Below are 19,396 nucleotides of genomic sequence, written 5' to 3'. Positions count from 1 at the left end.
TTGTTTTATGTGTCTGGGTGTTTTGCTTACGAGTGTTCTACATCTATGCCTATTGCCCATGGAGGCCAGAAGAGAATGTCAGATCCCCTGGAACTGGAGTTACAGAAATTTGTGAGTCACCATGTGGGTGCTGGGAGTTGAACCTGGGTCCTCTGGAAGATCAGCCAGTGATCTTAACCATTCAACTGTCAATCCAGCCCTAGAAGAAATATTTGTCTGAAGTAGCCACAGTGAGGCACATTTGTACCTCATGGGTGTGTGTGTGTGTGTGTGTGTGTGTGTGAGATCTTCATGCTGGAAAGATGGCTCACAGGGTTTAGGACTTAGCATGTGAGCCTGGTAACCAAAGTTTGGTCTCTAGAAGCCACATAAGGTGGAAGGAGAAATTGACTCTACAATGGGCATCAGATCTCCTGGAACTGGAGGTGGCTGTATGCTGCTTGGAACTGAACCAGGCTCCCCTGTGTGACCAGCAAGCACTCTTTTTTTTTTTTTTTTTTTTTTTTTTTTTTTTTTTTTTTTTTTTTTGGTTTTTCGAGACAGGGTTTCTCTGTGTAGCTTTGGAGCCTATCCTGGCACTCGCTCTGGAGACCAGGCTGCTGGCCTCGAACTCACAGAGATCTGCCTGCCTCTGCCTCCCGAGTGCTGGGATTAAAGGCATGCGCCACCAACGCCCGGCAACAACCAGCAAGCACTCTTAACTGCTGACCCTCCTCTCTAGTCTGAGGTGTAGCTTTAATTCTACAACAAGACTCTAAAACTTAGGAAAATAATGTGTTCAGGAATGAAAAATACTTTGAAGCCTGGGATGACCACGTGACAGTGAATTGTAGGCACATCTGGAAAAGTTGGCACGGGGGGGGGCATTATGGGTGCTTGTGCTCACTGGCAGAAATGTGTGCACTAGCTTTGCCAGATGGTCTTCCTAGCAACATCCTTGACTGCAGGCTTGTGGCCGCACAGACGTGACCTTGACAGCTGTGGTTTGGCAGAGTCTCTTGGGATTATTCCTTTTAATCTGGCATATGCACAGGGACCCTTCATCCAAGGCACCCAGATTTCATCTGGGTAGAGTTTAAAATAATGACTCCATTTTGCCTTTGACAGCTTCCTTCCACACAGGCAGCATTTCCTATTACTGTGTAGTAGTTTTAAATACTCCTTCAGAACAGACAGGAGACAGAGAAGAGCACATACAGAAGGAAGACAGTATCAATAAAGGCCCTGATACAGGTCTCCAGCGACTCACTTCCTTCAACCAGGCACCACCTTCCTCATCTCATCACCTCCCAATGACAAACCCTCAAGGAATCAATGCATTACACAAGAGCCATCGTATTCACAGCCAGGGTGGGCTTCCCTAATCTCCTAGACATTTTTTAATTCAATCAAACAAGTTGACAATCAAGATTAATTGCCGAAGTAGTACTATCTCCTGGGATAACCATTTCCCCACAGCAGTGGTTTTTCAAACTTTTGGGTCTCAATTTTTAAATGAAGTTAAATTTTCGTGTGTGTGTGTGTGTGTGTGTGTGTGTGTGTGTGTGACACGCATACATTCAGGTGCCCATGGAAGCCAAAAGACTGTGTAGGATCCCCTGGAACTGCAGTTACAGAGAGTTGTGAGCCACCACGTGGGTGCTGGGAACTGAACCTGGGTCCTCTGCAGCAGCAGTCAGTGCTGCTAACCACTGGGACACCTCTCCAGCTCCATTCCAGGACCTCTTTATGAGCATTGTATTGATTGGAGCCACAACTGACCGTGACCTCCTGTGAGAGCATCTGGCGTCTCCTCTGAACACTGTGAAATCACATTAGTTGCTTAGAATCTGTCTCGGTGGGAATATTTACATCACAGAGTTGGCAAATGCTGTTGTGAGGATTAATTTTGGTTGTCAATTTGATTGGATTAAAGTCCACTAAGCGATATGCCTCTGGGGGGGTGTGGTTGGGCAAGTATTTCTAGGAGGGATTAGCAGAGTGGGGAGACTGTCCCCCACAGTGGGCAGCACCTTTCAGCCCTGGCCCAGAGATAAGGAAATCCAAGAGAAAGGCAGGGCGGCTCATGGCAGCCTTCATTTTTTGCTGTGGAGTGCATCTGTCCACTGTTGCCGCTGCTGTACTCTGCTGCCATGAGAACCCAGTGTCTACAGGCTTCCATCCAGTGGCCCTTCAGGAGTCTTCCAGGCATTCAGCACCAGACTGAGGCATCCAGCAACTGGGATTGAAGGGTCAATAGGCCTCCAGCCTCTTCAGCATGTAGACAGCCATTGTTGGACTATCCAGCCCGCATCACGTAAGCCAACCCTAACACATCCCCTTTGTAACGCACATTCGCACATTCGTTCCATTGGCTATGTATTAGCCCTGGCTCATACAGATGTTCGTTGGGGGATGTCAACTGGCTTTTTATTTCTCAGACAGCTTCTTATACTTGCCATATAAAAAAATTGAAACAGAAATCTTAAATAGACTTATTTACTTTGAAATAAGAAAAAGCAAATGACATAAACAAAACTGTGTGAGAAGAATGGCATGGTTTTATGTATTTAATTTTTTTTTTTTTGCCAATACGTGTAATGCCTGAGCTTAGTAAGAACCAGTTGAATCCCGCTCATTCTTCTGCATTCTTCTGTTGTGACAGTATTTTGTTCACAGAAAGGAAGTAAGCTCCATACCCTTACATACACAATTGGAAGAGGCAGACACCCTTACATAACCCTTGTAGCTAACTGAAATTTTTGCTTTGTTTTGGGACTGAGTTTCACTACGTAGCTCTGGATGGCCTGGAACTCATGGACCAGCCTGGCCTTGAACTCACAAAGATTCATTTGCCTCCGACTCCTGAGCACTGGGACTAACTATGTCCATCGAGATGTTCTTTTCTGATGTTGTAATATAAAAATAAGTACATAAATTCACAGTAAATTCCCTTCAATCAGTTCTGAGTTTTATGTTAGTGAGCTGACTCTCGGTGCACTCCTAGGTAGAATCAGAGCCAGGGGGCAGAGGCTGAAGGCTGAACAATGATGTTAAAACAGCTAATGATGTTTTTAGCCATGCCTGTAAGACACCTGAAAAGCTAGAAGTGGGCGGGTTCAGAGAGCAAGCACATCCAGAATACCCTCAAATCCCCCTTCCCTTGGACAGAAACACCTGCACTGGGGGCACTTCTGGATTGCGCCTGCATGCATGATTAGAAGAGTTACAAACAGGGACCAGTAAGATGGCTCTGTGGGTTGAGGCACTTGCCAGTGATGGCCTGAGTTCTGTTCCAGGACTGCTTGGTTGAGGAGAGACCTCATGATCTTGGTTTACCCTCCGATTGCCATACTTTTTTATTCCCTCCTGCATCTCTGACCTCCCATTCAAGATCGTTTTTCTTTTGTCCTGAAGAATAAATTTCCTTTTTGATTCAGTTCTGGTTGCACCAAACTCCCTCTGTTTCTATTTCATCTGAAAACCTTAATTTGCCCTCACCCTGAAGAGCATTTGTTTTGTTGTTTGTTTGTTTGTTTTGTTTTTCCAGACAGGGTTTCTCTATAGCTTTGGAGCCTGTCCCGGCACTCGCTCTGTAGACCAGGCTGGCCTTGAACTCACAGAGATCCGCCTGCCTCTGCCTCCCGAATGCTGGGATTAAAGGCGTGCGCCACCAACGCCCGGCCCCTGAAGAGCATTTTTATTGAACACAGAATTCTTTTTTTTTTTTTTAATTTATTTATTAGTTCTAGTTAGGGAACAAGCTTGTTTCACATGTAAGTCCCTTCTCCCTCTCCCTCCCTCACCCCATCCCTCCTCCCCCACCCCCAGCCTACCCCCCACCCCATGCACCCACCACTCCCCAGGCAGGGTAGGGCCCTCAACGAGGGCTCTGCAAAGTCCACCAAATCTTCCTGTGCTGGTCCTGGGCCCTTCCCCAGAACACAGAATTCTTGATGGTTAATTTTTCTCACACTGACTTTTATGGTAACTTCCAAGAAAATAACCACCAGTCAAACTACTAATTCTTTTTAAGTTTTTCATTTGAGTTTGTGTGTATAATGTACATGTTTGAATATGTATACTTTGGTTCTTTCCTTCCACTGTGGGTCCTAAGGTTCAAACTCACTTGTCAGGCTTTTGTGTCAAACATTTAGCCTGACCCTCCGGAGCTGTTCATTATTTTAAGGTAGTTGGGTTTTGAATTTTTTTTTTTTTAAATTTTAGTGTGTGTGTGTGTGTGTGTGTGTGTGTATGTGTGTGTGTGTGTGTATGTGTGAGAGAGAGAGAGAGAGAGAGAGAGAGAGAGAGAGAGAGAGGGAGAGAGAGAGGACGGGGTGGGGGTGGCAATATGCACAAGAGTGTAGGTGCATTTACCTCACAGTAGAGGAAGGCAGAGGACAACTTGCAGGGTTATTTCTCACCTCTCACCTTGCTAAGGCAGGGTTTCTCTTGTTTCTGTCCCTGTCCCTTTGTATGCTCCAGGCTAGCTGACCCTCAAGATTCCCAGTGGTTTGGTTCTCTGTGCTGGAGGCTGAACCTAGGGCATTTCCTGCTCTGCCAGGAAAGCAGCTGCTCTGCCCTTCTTTGAAGATTTCTCTAGGAATACAAAGAAACTGAATGCCTAATCCAACCTTTACAGCAATTTCCAAAACAAGACAGCCAGTTGTGGCATTAGAGGCAGGAATTCTGCCCACAGAACAAAACAAGCCCTGTCTGCTTCTGTAGGGAGGAGCTGGCTCCCTGACTCTAGGCATCCTTGCTTTGTAAGATAAAGGCAAGGGTGTCAGAGGTAAAACACTAACTGTGATTTATTTGAGGTAGGGGGCTGTGGCAATCAGGTTTGTAGGCTTGGCAGCAGTTTCGTTTACCCTCTGAGCCATCTCTCCAGATCCGATGATTGATCTTGATGAGATTTAGACTAACTACAGAAACAACGGTCTGGGTGTGTCTGGGAAAGCAGTTCTGTATTAGCATAGTTGAGGGCAGGCAACACCATTCCATAGATCAGGGATGAAGACTGAATGGAAAAGAGAAGGGGTAAGGGCTTGGAAGGCAGCTCAGTGGGTAAGAGCACTTTCTGCTCATCCAGAGGACCCGAGTTTGGTTCCCAGCACCCTTGTCACACAGCCTGTAACTCCACCTCCACCCGGTCCCAGTGACTGGCTTCCCTGGGCACCTGTACTCACATGTACGTACCCCCCCCACACACACACCTACATAATTTAAAAAGTAGTAAGACTAGCATAAATCCATCTTTACTAAATTAGATTTCTAAAATAAACTGTTGGCTGAAATAGCACAAGATGGACAACATGAAGAGAATAACATGCTTTATGTAATAGTGTTTGCCAAAATCACCTCTCAAAATATTATACATTTTCTATAGATACATATGTTAATATGGAGAAGCAGGTTTTAAAGGATTTGCAACATCACACAAAAACAAAAACAAAAACAAAAACAAAAAACACCAAAGCATCTGGGGGGTGGTGGAGGCAGTAGCAGCGGTGTCACACGCCTTTAATCCGGCCCTTGGGAAACAGAGGCAGGCAGATCTCTGAGTCTGAGGTCACCCCAGTCTACACACTGAGTTCCGGTACAGCCATGGCTACACAGAGAAACCCTATCTTGAAAAAATAAAAACAAAGCAAAACCAAATAAATAAATAAAATAAAAATCAAAGCAGGAGACAGGCATAGTGACACACACAGAATCTGTTCCCAGCACTCATGTTGGGTAGTTCATATGGACCTGTAAATCCAGTTCCAGGGGATCTGATGGCGCCTTCTTCATGCCCCCCCCCCCACTACACTTGTGGTGCACATACATACATACAGGTAAATATTCATACACTTAAAAATGAATAAATCTTATTTTTAAAGATTAACCATATTTCTAATATTTTAAGGTTTTACTTGAAGATGTATTCATGTGTCCTTAACGTAATTGGCAAGTGTTTGGTTTTGGTACTACACCTGGGCCTCATGCATGCTGCACAAGCCCCCTAGAGCTGAGCCACACATCCTCTGCAATAGGGTAAATTTTACAAGTAAGGAAATTGAAACATTCTGGTTCCGGGTACAACAAGTTCTAAAATTTTTCCTTGGGGAGGAGTTTGCATCTCTGTCTCATTGAGGTTAGGTTTGGCCATTTGCCTGTTCCAGCCATGTGAGTAGAGGCCATGCACATCCCTCAGAGAAGAAATCTGGATAGATGGGTGAGACTTACCATACTCTTCCTTCTGCTACAAAACCAAAGATGTTTTGTCTAGAGCCTGTTCTTACCCTATTGGGGTGGATGGGGGTGGGAGTGGGACTCTTCTTTGACCTTTGAAGGCCATGCAATGTGAGAAACAGATTATTGCTGTCATAGCCCTGGGGACTGGGGAACCCTTAGCACACCCTGACCTATCTTTGCTAACCTAGGGATAAGATGAGCAAGCCAGCAGTTACTTGGAACAGAGTTCAAGGGGACAAGAGGATAAGGGCCACGGAGTCTTGTTTGTCACTCATAGTGGAGGCAAAGTGGAATGAAGAGCTGCATAGACAAATTTGACTAGTTTCAATATGTCCCAAGTCCTCTTACCTCAGTTGTCTGCTGACCAAAGAAAGCAATGCAGTGGGCTTGGGAAGTGCCTCAGCAGGCAAGTGGTGGCCTAGCATGAATGGAGCCCTGGGTTTGGTTCCTGGCACGTATGATTTGGATGCGCATACTTGTAATCTCTGACCAGGCTAGGAGGATCAGAAGTTAGAGGCCATCCTTGGCTAGAGAACAAGATCAAGGCCAGGTTAGAACACATGAGACCCTCTCTGATGGGAAGAAAAAAAAAAAAAAGCAACTTGGGAATGCAGCTCTCTGTCCTTTATCAGACGGCTTTGGCCAAGAGCTAACATTCCTTTCTAGAGAAGTACTGGGAATTTACTGAGAAAACACACTCAGCCCAGATTGTCTGGGTCTAAAAGCATAAAAGCATGTGGGTTTCCACCTCTCCTAAGCACTCTCAGCTAGCTGTCTTAGTAGCGAATCCAAGGGGGCTCCTACACTGGCCAAGGCCATCCATTCTCAGAGAAAGTTATAGTCAAGAAAGCAGAGTAAAAATACTTGATGTTAACAGCCTAACTCAAGTCAGATAAAATATCACATCTGCATATGAGGAATGACTCAAGATGACAGGCTTGGTTCTCTTTTATTTTAATAAATAATAAGAAAGAAAAGAGCTTCATTTCTTGGCTAATAGGCCATGGGGTACAATGAAGAGTTCTCTGGTCAGGCCATGATGTGCACAGGGGGGGCACTGGATATTGAATCAATCATCTGGCTTTCAGTTGGACTGGGAGAAATCGAGAGGTTATTTTTTACCAATTTCTCAGAGCCCCAGTTCCCTCATTTTAAGGGTGATTTTGAGAACACTGGATCCAATGGCTAGTAATCTCACCAATTGGAGGCTGAGGCAGAAGGATCACTATGAGTTCAAGGTCAGCTTGTGCTACATAGTGAATTTTAGGCCAGCCTATGCTGTCAAGTATGAGTCTGTCTCCCCAAAATTCATTTTGAAGCCAAGCATGAAACAAGATCACCATGAATTCAAGGGCAGCCTAGGCTACATGGCAAGGCCCTGTCTCAAATTAAAATGGAAAGAAAGGAAGGAAGGAAGGAAGGAAGGAAGGAAGGAAGGAAGGAAGGGAAAAAGGAAGGAAGGAAAGAAAACAAGCAAGAGAAAAGAATACATACTCACCCTGTAGAACTGGTGTAAGAACAAAAAGTTCAATACTCTGCACACAAGGGGTTGGCCCTCATAATGTCGCAATGATTACAGAAATGAATGGGTTAACAGAAATGTGTACAGGTTTGCTACTAGGTTCCCGAGCCAGCTACTAAGGTTAAAAGTCCTTTGTCTCTTTGTTGATTTTTTTTTTTTTTTTTTTTTTTTGGTTTTTTGAGACAGGATTTCTCTGTGGCTTTGGAGGCTGTCCTGGAACTAGCTCTTGTAGACCAGGCTGTTCTTGAACTCATAGAGATCCGCCTGTCTCTGCCTCCTGAGTGCTGGGATTAAAGGCGTGTGCCACCAACGCCCACCTCTTTCTTGACCTTACAGAAGGAAGACATTGTGGAAATGTACCCTCAGCCCTGAGATGTCCCAAGCCATTTCCACTGGGCAGTCTTCCAGTAGCTTATCAATAGCTTATCAGTAGCTTGGCCATTTACCCAGAAGGCCAATCCATACTCCTTGTGCCTTCAGTGGCTGGAATAACACAACACAAACCTCCCTCTAGTTTGAAGACCTTCTCAGCCTCAACTCAAAGGTCTGTCTCAGAGAGGACCATGATCCCAGGATCCCATTGCTTCCTACAATATATGTTTTCAGGGGCTAGTTCCTGTTTTTCTCCATATCACCAGTTATGAACGGCTCAAGAAGCCATCCATGAGAATTCCTTTCTGGTCATATTTCAGCAAATCAACTGAAAGCAAGTTATGGCATGACTGGATTCTACTGGACTTCGATGCTGGCCTTTGAAAGCTGCTGGTCAACAAAGAGCAAATCCTTCTAAAAGCAGGAGGACCATGTGGTCATCTCCTTCATATGAATTTTTACTTCCAAGGGGTAGTTGATCATCTTGTCTCTGGCATCTCTTGCCGCTTCTATGAAACTTGATTCATTTAGGCCTCTATTTCATTTCTGTAGTTGAGTGAATACTAATTTCCACCCAACATCTGTCTAGCTTTCCGCTAGGGATGTATTCTCTGCTGCCTCCGCACCCGTGCCCCTGACTCAGTCCAAATACCAGGGGAAGCTGTTCCATATTTGTTGTGGAATATTATTTTAAGATGTGTTACTCTCGTTTATGCTGTGGAACATTTGTTTAATGATGCAAAGATGTGCTGCATTCTTTTATGTTGCATTTGCTTACCTCTGTGAAGCTGTGTTACTTTGCCTGTCTAAAACACCTGATTGGTCTAATAAAGAAATGAACAAATAATAGCTGGGAAGAGAGAGAGATTGACAGGGCTGGCAGGCAGAGAGGAGAAATAGGAGGAGAAATCTGGGATCGAAGATTAAGGAGCTAGAAAAGAACGGTCAGTACCCTGCCATACAGCCAGACACTGAATAAGAAGGGAAGAAAAGAGATACAGAAAGAAAGAAAGAAAGAAAGAAAGAAAGAAAGAAAGAAAGAAGGAAAGAAAGGTAAAGGCCCAGAAACAAAAGGTAGATGAGATAATTTAAGAAAGGCTAGCAAGAAACAAGCCAAGCTAAGGCCCAGGATTTCTAAGAAAGAATAAGCCTCTGTGTATGATTTATTTGGGAGCTGGGTGGTGGCCCCACTAAAAGGACCAAAGAGTGAAAAACAACCAACTACACATATTCTACTCAGAGGACAGCATAGACCTTGGACGGCACAGTCAGAAAGTTCTACTCCCTTGTTTGTAACCACCACTCACCGTTGAGAAAAGCAGTAGAAATGGAAAATTGCTATGGGAATTTTTGTTGAGACCACTAAGGAAAATGGACACACACATAAAAATGAGCATAACTCTTAAAGAACTTAGCAGGGAATTGTTAAGGGCCAATCATATAGCAAGATGAAGACATCAGCATGGTGTAGAGAAGGGCAGAGATAAGAAGAGAGGATTAGCTAGTGCTCTTATTTGAGTCCCTGCATTAGACCACACCTGATTTATACCTGATATTCCCAGCTACATATGCCAGTGCACTTTACATCTGCTTGGGGCAGTATGCATTGATTCTTTGTCTGAGAACAAATAGTCGGCACTAATACATCTGTTCCCTTAGCTTTCTCTAGAATTCCCACTGTGAATGTGGTCTGAGTTTGGTTGAACTCAGCTTCCCTCCAACTCTGGTCTTTTACTATTTATGCTCTTTCTTTAAGGCTATTTGTTGGAAATTCAACTCTGACATCCAGAACCTCTAAGTTCCCCTAGGCACAAAACTCTGGTTGTCTTCACGCATCTTCATCTAGGAGCCATGTAGCATAGGGAATCTGTTCACTGTCTCTTAGCTTCCAGCTCAAGCCAATCTGGGCACCAAGAGAGTGTCACCACCACTGACCACTCAACAGACTTGGTCATCAGAGTTCTACATTCTGAGCCACACAGGCAAGGCCTAGGGGGACTGTACACAACACACCTATTTTCTTCAAGGTCAAGCCAACCAGATGCATCTGTCATATGGTTTCAATCAGCCTAGATAGCCTGACTTCTAGCCAAGGGGATTATTATGGACAAGCTTCATGCACAGATTCAGTCTCTCAAATGGATGCTGAAGACAGTCAGCTCAGATGTTCCATAAAGCGAATAAGGACATAGAGCTTCACTCCATTCTCCTCAGCCCGCCTCATCTCTATTCATCATAAAGAGCATATATCCATTGTATTCTTCTAGGACCCAGATTAGGTTGGTGGGGCCATCACAGGAAGGGATGAGAATCACAACTTTCTAATAAACTGGGCAACCAGATCCATAATTCTTGAGGAGCAAGGGAAACTCAAGAAGCCAAAGTCGAGAGTGTTAAGCACTCCGTGGAAACCATCCTCCATATGATGCCACGTCACAGGCACCCCCAGATCTTCCAACCTCTTCTTGTATAAGAGCGAATGGTCCCGGAGAAGGTCATACTCACAGCTCACAATGCAGGTTTCCGGGAGCTGAGACACTATATCATCTTCCGCAATGAGGGGTGAGCATATTGAGTTCAGTGCTAAAGTTATTTCCCGGTAAGCATCTTCATTCACAGGTCCTGGGGGTATGCATTGGTAGCCTCGCTTCTTAAACCTCTCTGGGATGTTTTCTGAGCCCAACCACTTTCTGTACTTCTCCCAGACTTCAGGAGGCAAATGGGTACCACTCTTGATAACACTTTTCCAGGAAGTACTCACATCTAGGTGACAACAGCAACAGTAAAAGGCCAGATTCCAAGAGAGCAGTGGGATGTTGGCGTTTTGTTGATAGGAAGGGCCCCGAAAATCTATGCTCTGTAGTGAGGAGTAGATCAGAATTTGAGCCCGGATCTGGGGAAAATCTGCTTTGTTCCGAAATAGTTGACAAATCACAGTGGCTGCATTCCCTCCTACACTGTCGCCACAGACCACGACCCGAGATGGATCCACTCCATACACATGCAACGATTTCAGAAACTGGGCAGTAGCTGCCACACAGTCATTTTTCATCGCTGGGTACTTGTACTTGGGAGACTTTCTGTATCTAAAGAGGAATTAAGGACCGGAGATTATGCTCAATGTTTAGCCAAACCCAAAGGACCCTTCTCTAATATTTCAAATCCCTCTTTGAAGCCAAAAGAGGAGACAAGCAAGGACCCAAACACACACTAGATATATATAGGTGGCCTTCCCACCTGCCACTTAGGCTCAGAGGGGGCAATTGCCATGCTACTTGAGAATGGGTATGATATTGTTCAAATGTTCCAATGGTCATGCAGGGTACTGCTGGCTTTGAGCAGAGGAGATGTTATCTGTCTGCCATGGGCAGGACTGTTAGACATAATGATCTCTTCCAGTCAAAAGCAAAGTGTCATGCCCATACCCACCACCCTCCAAAAGATAGGGTTAAATGATGCCTTTCTTTCATGAACCAAGGAAGGGGGTCCAGTCCACTGTCCCTCTCTCCTCCATTCCTTGCTTCTCCTTCCTAGGTCCTCACAGCCCAGCTCTCCCCCATCCTCCTCTCCAATTCCATCTGCTTCAGATTTAAACCTCAGACCCTGTCACTACAAATCAGGGCTGTCTGCTTTCGTGCTCCCATTATCCCCTTTCTTACCCAACTGCCAGGACAACAGAGCCACAGTCCTTGGACAGACGCAAGCATACGTTGTGGTGGGTCCCTGGAAAACGAAATCAAATGTGTTAGGGCATTTTCCTTCCTCCAGCCTTTGTGGCCATTGTCCTCTTGTAAACAGAGTGCCCAAGTGAGCTGAGCAGGGCATAAAATAACCTATGGCAGTTCAGTAAATACCCTCCCAACTTCTCACTCTTTTGCTTCTATGAGCTGCAAGGACAATGTTCTCAAAGATGCCCCTGACCCGATGTGCCACACCACTTATCACAAACATCCAAAAGTGAATCCATTACAGTGGCTTGGTCTGTGAGAGAGGCATTCTCTTATCAATTTAGGAAGAGGTCAGACCATTGCAAACTATACCACCAAAGTGATCTGTGTCTACTACTTGTCCTGGGTTTTCTTGGTTGTAACAGTAGACTGTCTCCCAAGGAGAATGACCATCCTTTTCAAAGATTTGTTTTACTTTTGTTTATGTGTATGTGTTACACACACACACACACACACACACACACACACACACACACACACACGTCAAGGTATCCATGGAGACCTGAAGGAGGAGCTAGATCCCTTGGAGTTAGAGTTACAGGCAGTTGTATGATGCCCTAGATGGGTGCTAAGAACCAAACTTGGGTCCTCTGGGAGAACAGAAAGTTCTCTTAACTACTAAGCCATCTGTCCATCTCCCACAAAATGACCATGTTTTTTTTTTTTTTTTTTTTTTCAAGCCCATTTAGCTGGGTGACAGGAGGCTTGAAGAAGCCAGAAGAAAGGCCTTGTTTCTTTCTTTTTTCTTTTTTGTTGGTTTTTTGAGACAGGGTTTTTCTGTAGGTTTGGAGACTGTCTTTGCCTCTGCCTCCCGAATGCTGGGATTAAAGGCCACCACCAAGGCCTGGCAAGAAAGGCTTTCTTACTGAGGCTCCCCAGGACCGTTCCACCACCATGGAAGAAGATGATGCCAGTCCTAAGGGTGGAGGAGGATTCCTTGGGCTGATACAGTTTCACAGGGATTGTCCCAAAGCGAAGATCTGTGACCACAATATCAGGATCTCTCTTGAGTGGCTTCAGATCATGCAGAAAACTGGCAAACTGGGTTGCATAACACAGTCCCAGCTTCTCAAAAATCATGCCCTGTCAGAGAGAGCAGAGGCAATAGGTTGAGAAGGGTTACACATCAGTCACTTTGCATGCAGCCTGGAGTCTGCCAGACACATCTACCCTCCCCAGGTGCCAAAAAGGATCTTGGGAAATATTGATCAGACTGGACCACAGGCCTCCTGCATGTCCTCCTCTATCAGCATGAGGCACCTGCAGTTAAAGCCACACCCACCCAGACCCATGGGGATCAATCACCAGGCCCACTCCTTTCAACCAGACTCTTCCTGGACACTTTGGGTGCCAGACATGACAACCTAGGCTTCTGACCAACACTTGAGATTCCCCTTTGAAGACTCCTGTTCTACATGGGGTCTGGACATGGTCTTCTCTCCAGGGAAGATAACTGGGGTCTCCCAAATATTTATTACTATGGATGTGATATTTCTGATGTAAGAGAGGGGTATTTCTTTCTTTCTTTCTTTCTTTCTTTCTTTCTTTCTTTCTTTCTTTCTTTCTTTCTTTCTTACTTTCTTTCTTCCTTCCTTTCTTCCTTCCTTCCTTCCTTCCTTCCTTTCTTTCAGATTCATTTATTATGTACACAGGGTTCTGCCTGCATGTGTCCCTGCAGACCAGAAGAGGGCACCAGATCTCATTACAGATGGTTGTGAGCCACCATGTGGTTGCTGGGAATTGAACTCAGGACATCTGGAAGAGCAGCCAGTGCTCTTAATGGCTGAGCCATCTCTCCAGCCCCCAAGGGGTATTTTCTTATCTTCCCATGGCAACTACTAAAATATTTTTGGAAAATGTGATATGAAAGGTTTTTCTCTTCAGGAAAGTTAAGAATGAGGGGAAAGCCGGGTGGTGGTGGCACACGCCTGTAAACCCAGCACTTGGAAGGCAGAGGCAGGCAGATCTCTGTGAGTTCGAGACAAGCCTGGTCTACACAGTGGAGTTCCAGGATAGCCAAGGCTGTCACACAGAGGAAACCTTGACTCAGGAGAGAGAGAGAGAAAAGGAGAGAGAGAGAGAGAGAGAGAGAGAGAGAGAGAGAGAGAGAGAGAGAGGGAGAGAGAGAGAGAGGAAGAAAGAAAGAAAGAAAGAAAGAAAGAAAGAAAGAAAGAAAGAAAGAAAGAAAGAAAGGGGGGAAAAGTTGAAGTTTTTCAGGACAAGGTTTCTCTGTGTAGCCTTAGCTGTCCTGGAACTCACCCTGTAGACCAGGCTGGCCTCGAACTCAGAGATCCACCTGTCTCTGCCTCCCGAGTGCTGGGATTTAAGGCATGTGCCACTACTGCCCAGCTTCCCTCTGTTTTTCTATTTGCTTTGTTTTAGTCTGGCTTGTTTGTTCTCTAAAGAAAAAGAGAAAGGAGGCATGGAGTCAAACGGGTGGGGAAATAGGGAGAGGAAAGCATAATCCAAATATACTGTATGAAAAAATTATTTTCAAATAAATAAATAGATAAATAAATAAATAAATAAATAAATAAATAAATAAATGAGTGGGCACTCCCTGGGTCTCTCCGGTAGTTTCTAGTCCTAAATCATAACCATGCGGGCTGTGAGTAAATCCTGTGGACTCACCTCAGAACATTTTGTTTTCTTTTTGGTGTGTGTATAGTGTGCTGGGTGGATATAGAGTGTGCGCTCACTAATGCAGATGTGCGCACCTCTGTGTGTGGGTGAGGAGGCCAGAGGTCAACCCCAGGTGCCTTTCCTCGATTGCATCATGTTTGTTTATTACTTTTGCGCATTCATTTGTCTATGGCCATGAGCCCCAGCACTGGTACAGAGATCAGAGGACAACCTGGTGGAGTCTGTTCTGTACTTCTACCATGTGGGACCTAGGGATAGAACTCAGGTCCTAACAACTGGTAACAACTGACATTAGCCACCGCACTGTCTCACAGACCTGTGAGACAGGCTCCCTTACTGAACCTAAAATCTATCTCATCAGTTGGACTAGGTTGGCTGGCCAATGAGCTTCACGGGTTCACTCATCTCTGTGCTTCTCTCCGAGCCCCCAGGCACAGACTCAAGCCGTCATGCTCAGCTTCTACCATCGGCTTCTCACGATCTGAACTGAAATTCTCATGCGTGAGCAGTAGGCACTTTACCATCTCTCCAGACCACGGAACATTCTTTAAGACATACAATAAATATGTGAAATTTATCCAGGAAGGCAGTTTCTCATGCGTACAGCTCTCAGACAAATAAATGGGCACACGGTGATGACATACACCCTTGAACAAAACAGCAAGCCATGGCTACCATCTGATAACACCCTGGTCTCAAATGGAGAAGACCACCACTTTCCATGTCTGGAGCACAGTCAAAGAAAGCATTTGTGATTCCTCTTAGGAGAGAGCCACAGCTCTGCACTGGGGATTGTGTTCTGCTCACCTCCAGGCTTCCCCACCCGAAATGGCAGGAGACATTACAATTGGAGGTTGGGAGTGAAAATAGGCTAATTTGTATCCTATTATCAAAGCTAAGAGCCTCTTGCATTCTGACCCTTGAGTAAGCCAGCAGGCATCTCCCCTCTGCCTTGTTATGCTTTCCTCCTGGTCCTGGCCCCTGTATGAAGCTATTTGTACCTAGAGTTCTGTTGAGCTTGTTAACAAGGGGCCAGCCCCTGCCCTCTGCTACCAGGGACTGCAAGCTCCTGGAGGCAGACTCTGCCTCTTTTTTTCCCCCCTTACCTATCCCTGAGCTTAGATCCTGGGCCAGGACACAGAGGTTGCATAACACAGCATTACAGAAAGAATCAACAGTAAGAGTGTGATGTGTAAGGAGGGCTTATGCTGGCCCCGGGTGTTGCAATATGCCCTCTGGATAGCTCAACTCTGGAATCCTCGAGAAATGACAGGAGTAGGGGCTGTTAAGATTCCCTGTTTAGCACACAGGAAAACTGCATCATGGTAACTAGGAACCCGACTGTAAACAAAATAAAAAAATAAAATAAAAATGTCAGAGGGAAAAGTATGGATTCTAGTCTGGCCATTTGCAAAATCAGGCCTGGACACGATGATCTCCATCATTTTCCTAAAAGCAAGCTCTCTCTCCCTCCCTTTCCCTTCCCCTTGTCTCTCCTCTCTCTCTCTCTCTCTCTCTCTCTCTCTCTCTCTCTCTCTCTCTCTCTCTCTCTCTCTGTGACTGAGTAAAAATTCTATTGCATCTGGACATGGTGATTCACACCTTTAATCCCAAGACAAGACAGACACAGGCAGATGTCTCTTGAATCAAGCCTGGTTTATATAGTGAGACCTTGTCTCATTTTTTTTCCATTGTGTATGTCCTATTGTGTGTTTTCTTCATCCATTCATCTGTTGATGGATGCTAAGGGTGGTCTCATTTCCTGGCTATTGTGAAAGTAGCAGAAGGGAACATGGATGTACAAATGTCTGTGTGGTAGGATAGAGAATCTTGGGGTGTTATAGTGAGGCGACCCAGGTTCAGAAAGACAAAAGTCACATGCTCTTTCATAACTGGATTCTGCCTGACCATTTTTATGTATGTGTGTAAAAGTGGTTGTGAGTGTTCCGTGAGCTGTGAAGTAGGAATGGGGCCATGAGAAGGGGTGGGGTTTAAGTGGGAGACAGAGCAAGAGGACCTATGGGATATGAAGGTGGAGAGCAGGGTTACTGGAGGTGGAGAGGTAGCAAAGACAACAAGTTAGGGGGAGGAGCTCCGAAAACAAATTTTGCTTGAAAATGCTGTTATGAAACCCAATACTTTGTATAACAATTGTTTTAAAAGATAGGTATTTTTGTCTATTTTTTTTTTTTTTTTTGAGACAGGGTTTCTCTTTGTAGCCCTGGCTGTCCCGGGACTCACTATGTAGACCAGGCTGGACTCAAACCCACAGAGATCCATCTTCTTCTATCTGCCAAGTGCTGGGATCAAAGGCAAGTGCCACCATACCTGGACTTAAAAATAGTTTTTAAAAAGGCAACAAAAGATTTATTAAAGTTATGTTCTATGGAGCTCAGCAGTTTAGAGCAATGGCTTCTCTTCCAGAGGACCCAGGTTCGATTCCCAACACATATGTGGTAGCTTCACAACCATCTGTCACTCTAGTCCCAGGGGATCCTGTGCCCTCTTCTTGCCTCTGCAGGTACTACACACAAGGTACACGACATTTGCGTAAGCAAAACGCCCATACCCATAATAACCCCCCCAAATTAATGTTTGAAAAGAGGTGTGTTCTATGAATGCTCATGTCTTGAGTTAATTTAGAAATTTGCTTTCTAGTTTCTTAATTTTGTTGTTTGCTGACTCTAGCTAGCAGCACCAAATTCATTACTATCTTCAGAGCTTTCCTAAGTCCCGAGGACTAACAAGGAATGACATTGGTTTTTCCTCTGTGCTAACTGGGTACCGGCGTTTGCACATTCTAAGTTCCTCAGAGGCCTATGTGGAAAAGGCCCCAGGGTGATGCTATTTCTAGGTGGTAGAACTTTTGGGAAGAAGGCTTAGGGTGAGGTCCTTAGGTCACTGGGGATATAGGCTGCTGGAGGGAGGTAGAGAATAAGTTCAAGGTCTAAGCTGGGCATTCATGACACACTGGAGAGGCAGAGGCAGGTGGATCTTTGAGTTGAAGGCCAACCTGGTCTACAGAGTGAGTTCCACGACAGCCAAGGCCACACAGAGTAACCCAGTCTCCAAAAACAAAAACAAAAACAAAAACAAAAACATCCCTCACCCCCAGAAAAGAGAACAAAGTCTAGTGACACATGCACTCTGTAATACACAGCTGAAGCCCATTCCTTAGTACGGTAAACACAAGCTGAATTTGAAGGAAAAGGCACCATGGAACCTCAACCCTTCTTCCTCTTTTGTTCTTTGGGACGTGAGCAGTTTTCCTCAGCCATATGCTCCTCCTACTGGGGTATGCTCCTCTTCCACAGACCCAACACAATGAAGCCAATGTGACAAGTTACAGCCTCAAAAATCATAAGCCTAAACAACCCTTTTTGCTTTGTAAACCCATTGTCTTGGGTATTTTGTAATGGGAAGTAGACGGGGGCACCGAGAAAGCAAACATCCTTTGAACTGTGTGCAGCATTGAAGCATTGAAGTATCTGGTTTTTCCTCACTTCTCTCCTCAACCCTCAGGCCAAGGAGACAAGCGAAACACGAACTCACCCATGTCAATGTCAGATGTAAAAGGCAACTGAGGATTCGTAGCCTCACAGGGTGAGTGATGCCTTTGGGGATGTGTTCAGTCCAAAAGTGTATACAGATCACCCACAGCAGAACTCCCAGCGAGAATGAAGCCACAGCAGCTACGAGGAGTGTCAGGGCCAGAGGCACCATGCTGCTCCTACCTCAGAGGAGGCCAAGCGTCATCTGTGCCTGCCACAGCCCATGGAAGACAGTGCAGGCCAGCGGGCCTCTTATATATCACCAGCTTCTCTCTCTCTCTCCGCCTCCCTGCTTCCTGTAAACACTGGCCCAGCCCAGTCAAGGAGTCACTGGCCAGGGGGAGGTGTGGTTCTAGATCAAGGCCCATGCAGAGGAGAAAGTGGCTCCTATAGATTCATTCAGCTGGAAAGAGATCTCAAGAACTCCCATTTAAATCCTGGCATCGCTACTAGATACGGCATTGGGTAAGCCACAGAGTGACTGTAGTCTTTAGACAATCGCCCTCAGATGTCTTCGCCCACACTCTAATTCTGCTCTTGCCACACTTAATGATTCCTTAACTAGATGAGGAGGCCCCAGGGCCTTTGCACTTGTTTCTCTGTACAGTAACCGTCCCCCATCCCCCCACCCCCACACTAGATGCCAACTGGGCTCTATTCTTCCTGTCCTGCCTGTTGTTTTCAAATGTCTCCTTCTGTCTAGCTGGCTATTTAAAATTGTAATGCTTCACTACCAACAGTTCCTTGGCCCCTTGGCACCACCCTGCTTAATTTTAAATCTGTGACTTTTATTATCACCAAGGATGCCAGTCCCTTGCCTGTAGAGCACACATTTTGAATACAGAAATGTTCATGTTGTTGTCATTAAGATTTATCTATTTTTTATTTTATGTTATGGGTATCTGAACATTATGCCTGAATGGATGTCTGTGCACCATGCCTGTCTGGTGCCCCAGATGCCCTAAGAAGGCACCAGCTCCCATGGAATAGAGTTACAGAGGGTTGTGAGATACCGTGTGGGCGCTGGAAATTGAGCCCAGGTTCTTTTCATTAGCAACCAATGCTCTTAACCACTGAGCCATCTCTTTGGCCCCCGACTTTGTGGTTTTGTGCCTAGAGGCTGGATTAGGGTCTGGTTCTTTGTCAGGGCTGTGTGAAGGTGCACCAAATGGAGGGGTTGACGAACAGGTTTTTTCTCTCCACCGTGAAACAGAGAAGCTTAAGTATGCTTGTTTACTAGGTCAGGTCAGACGATAAGGCAGTTTTCACAGCCTTTCCTAGCAAGGAAGCTCTATATAATCGTATAGATGGGACCACAGGCTCTGCCTCCTGCCTCCCTATGACGGTCGGCTTTAATTGCC

General features: G+C 45.4%; 1 protein-coding gene across 1 annotated transcript; it reads right to left on the bottom strand.

Moving 5' to 3' along the window:
* Nucleotides 1-10,424: 10,424 nt before the first annotated feature.
* Nucleotides 10,425-18,207, bottom strand: Aadacl3 (arylacetamide deacetylase like 3). Its single transcript, XM_027398124.1, has 4 exons — nt 18,037-18,207; nt 12,708-12,924; nt 11,773-11,836; nt 10,425-11,199 (listed from the first exon to the last, which is right to left on the bottom strand). Exons 1-4 carry the CDS (start codon nt 18,205-18,207, stop codon nt 10,425-10,427), a joined length of 1,227 nt encoding a protein of 408 aa, XP_027253925.1.
* Between the last annotated feature and the right edge of the window lie 1,189 nt (nt 18,208-19,396).

The sequence above is a fragment of the Cricetulus griseus genome, chromosome 2, assembly GCF_003668045.3.
Source record: "Cricetulus griseus strain 17A/GY chromosome 2, alternate assembly CriGri-PICRH-1.0, whole genome shotgun sequence".
Classification (NCBI taxonomy): domain Eukaryota; kingdom Metazoa; phylum Chordata; class Mammalia; order Rodentia; family Cricetidae; genus Cricetulus; species Cricetulus griseus.
This window is presented reverse-complemented; position numbering and strand designations above follow the sequence as displayed.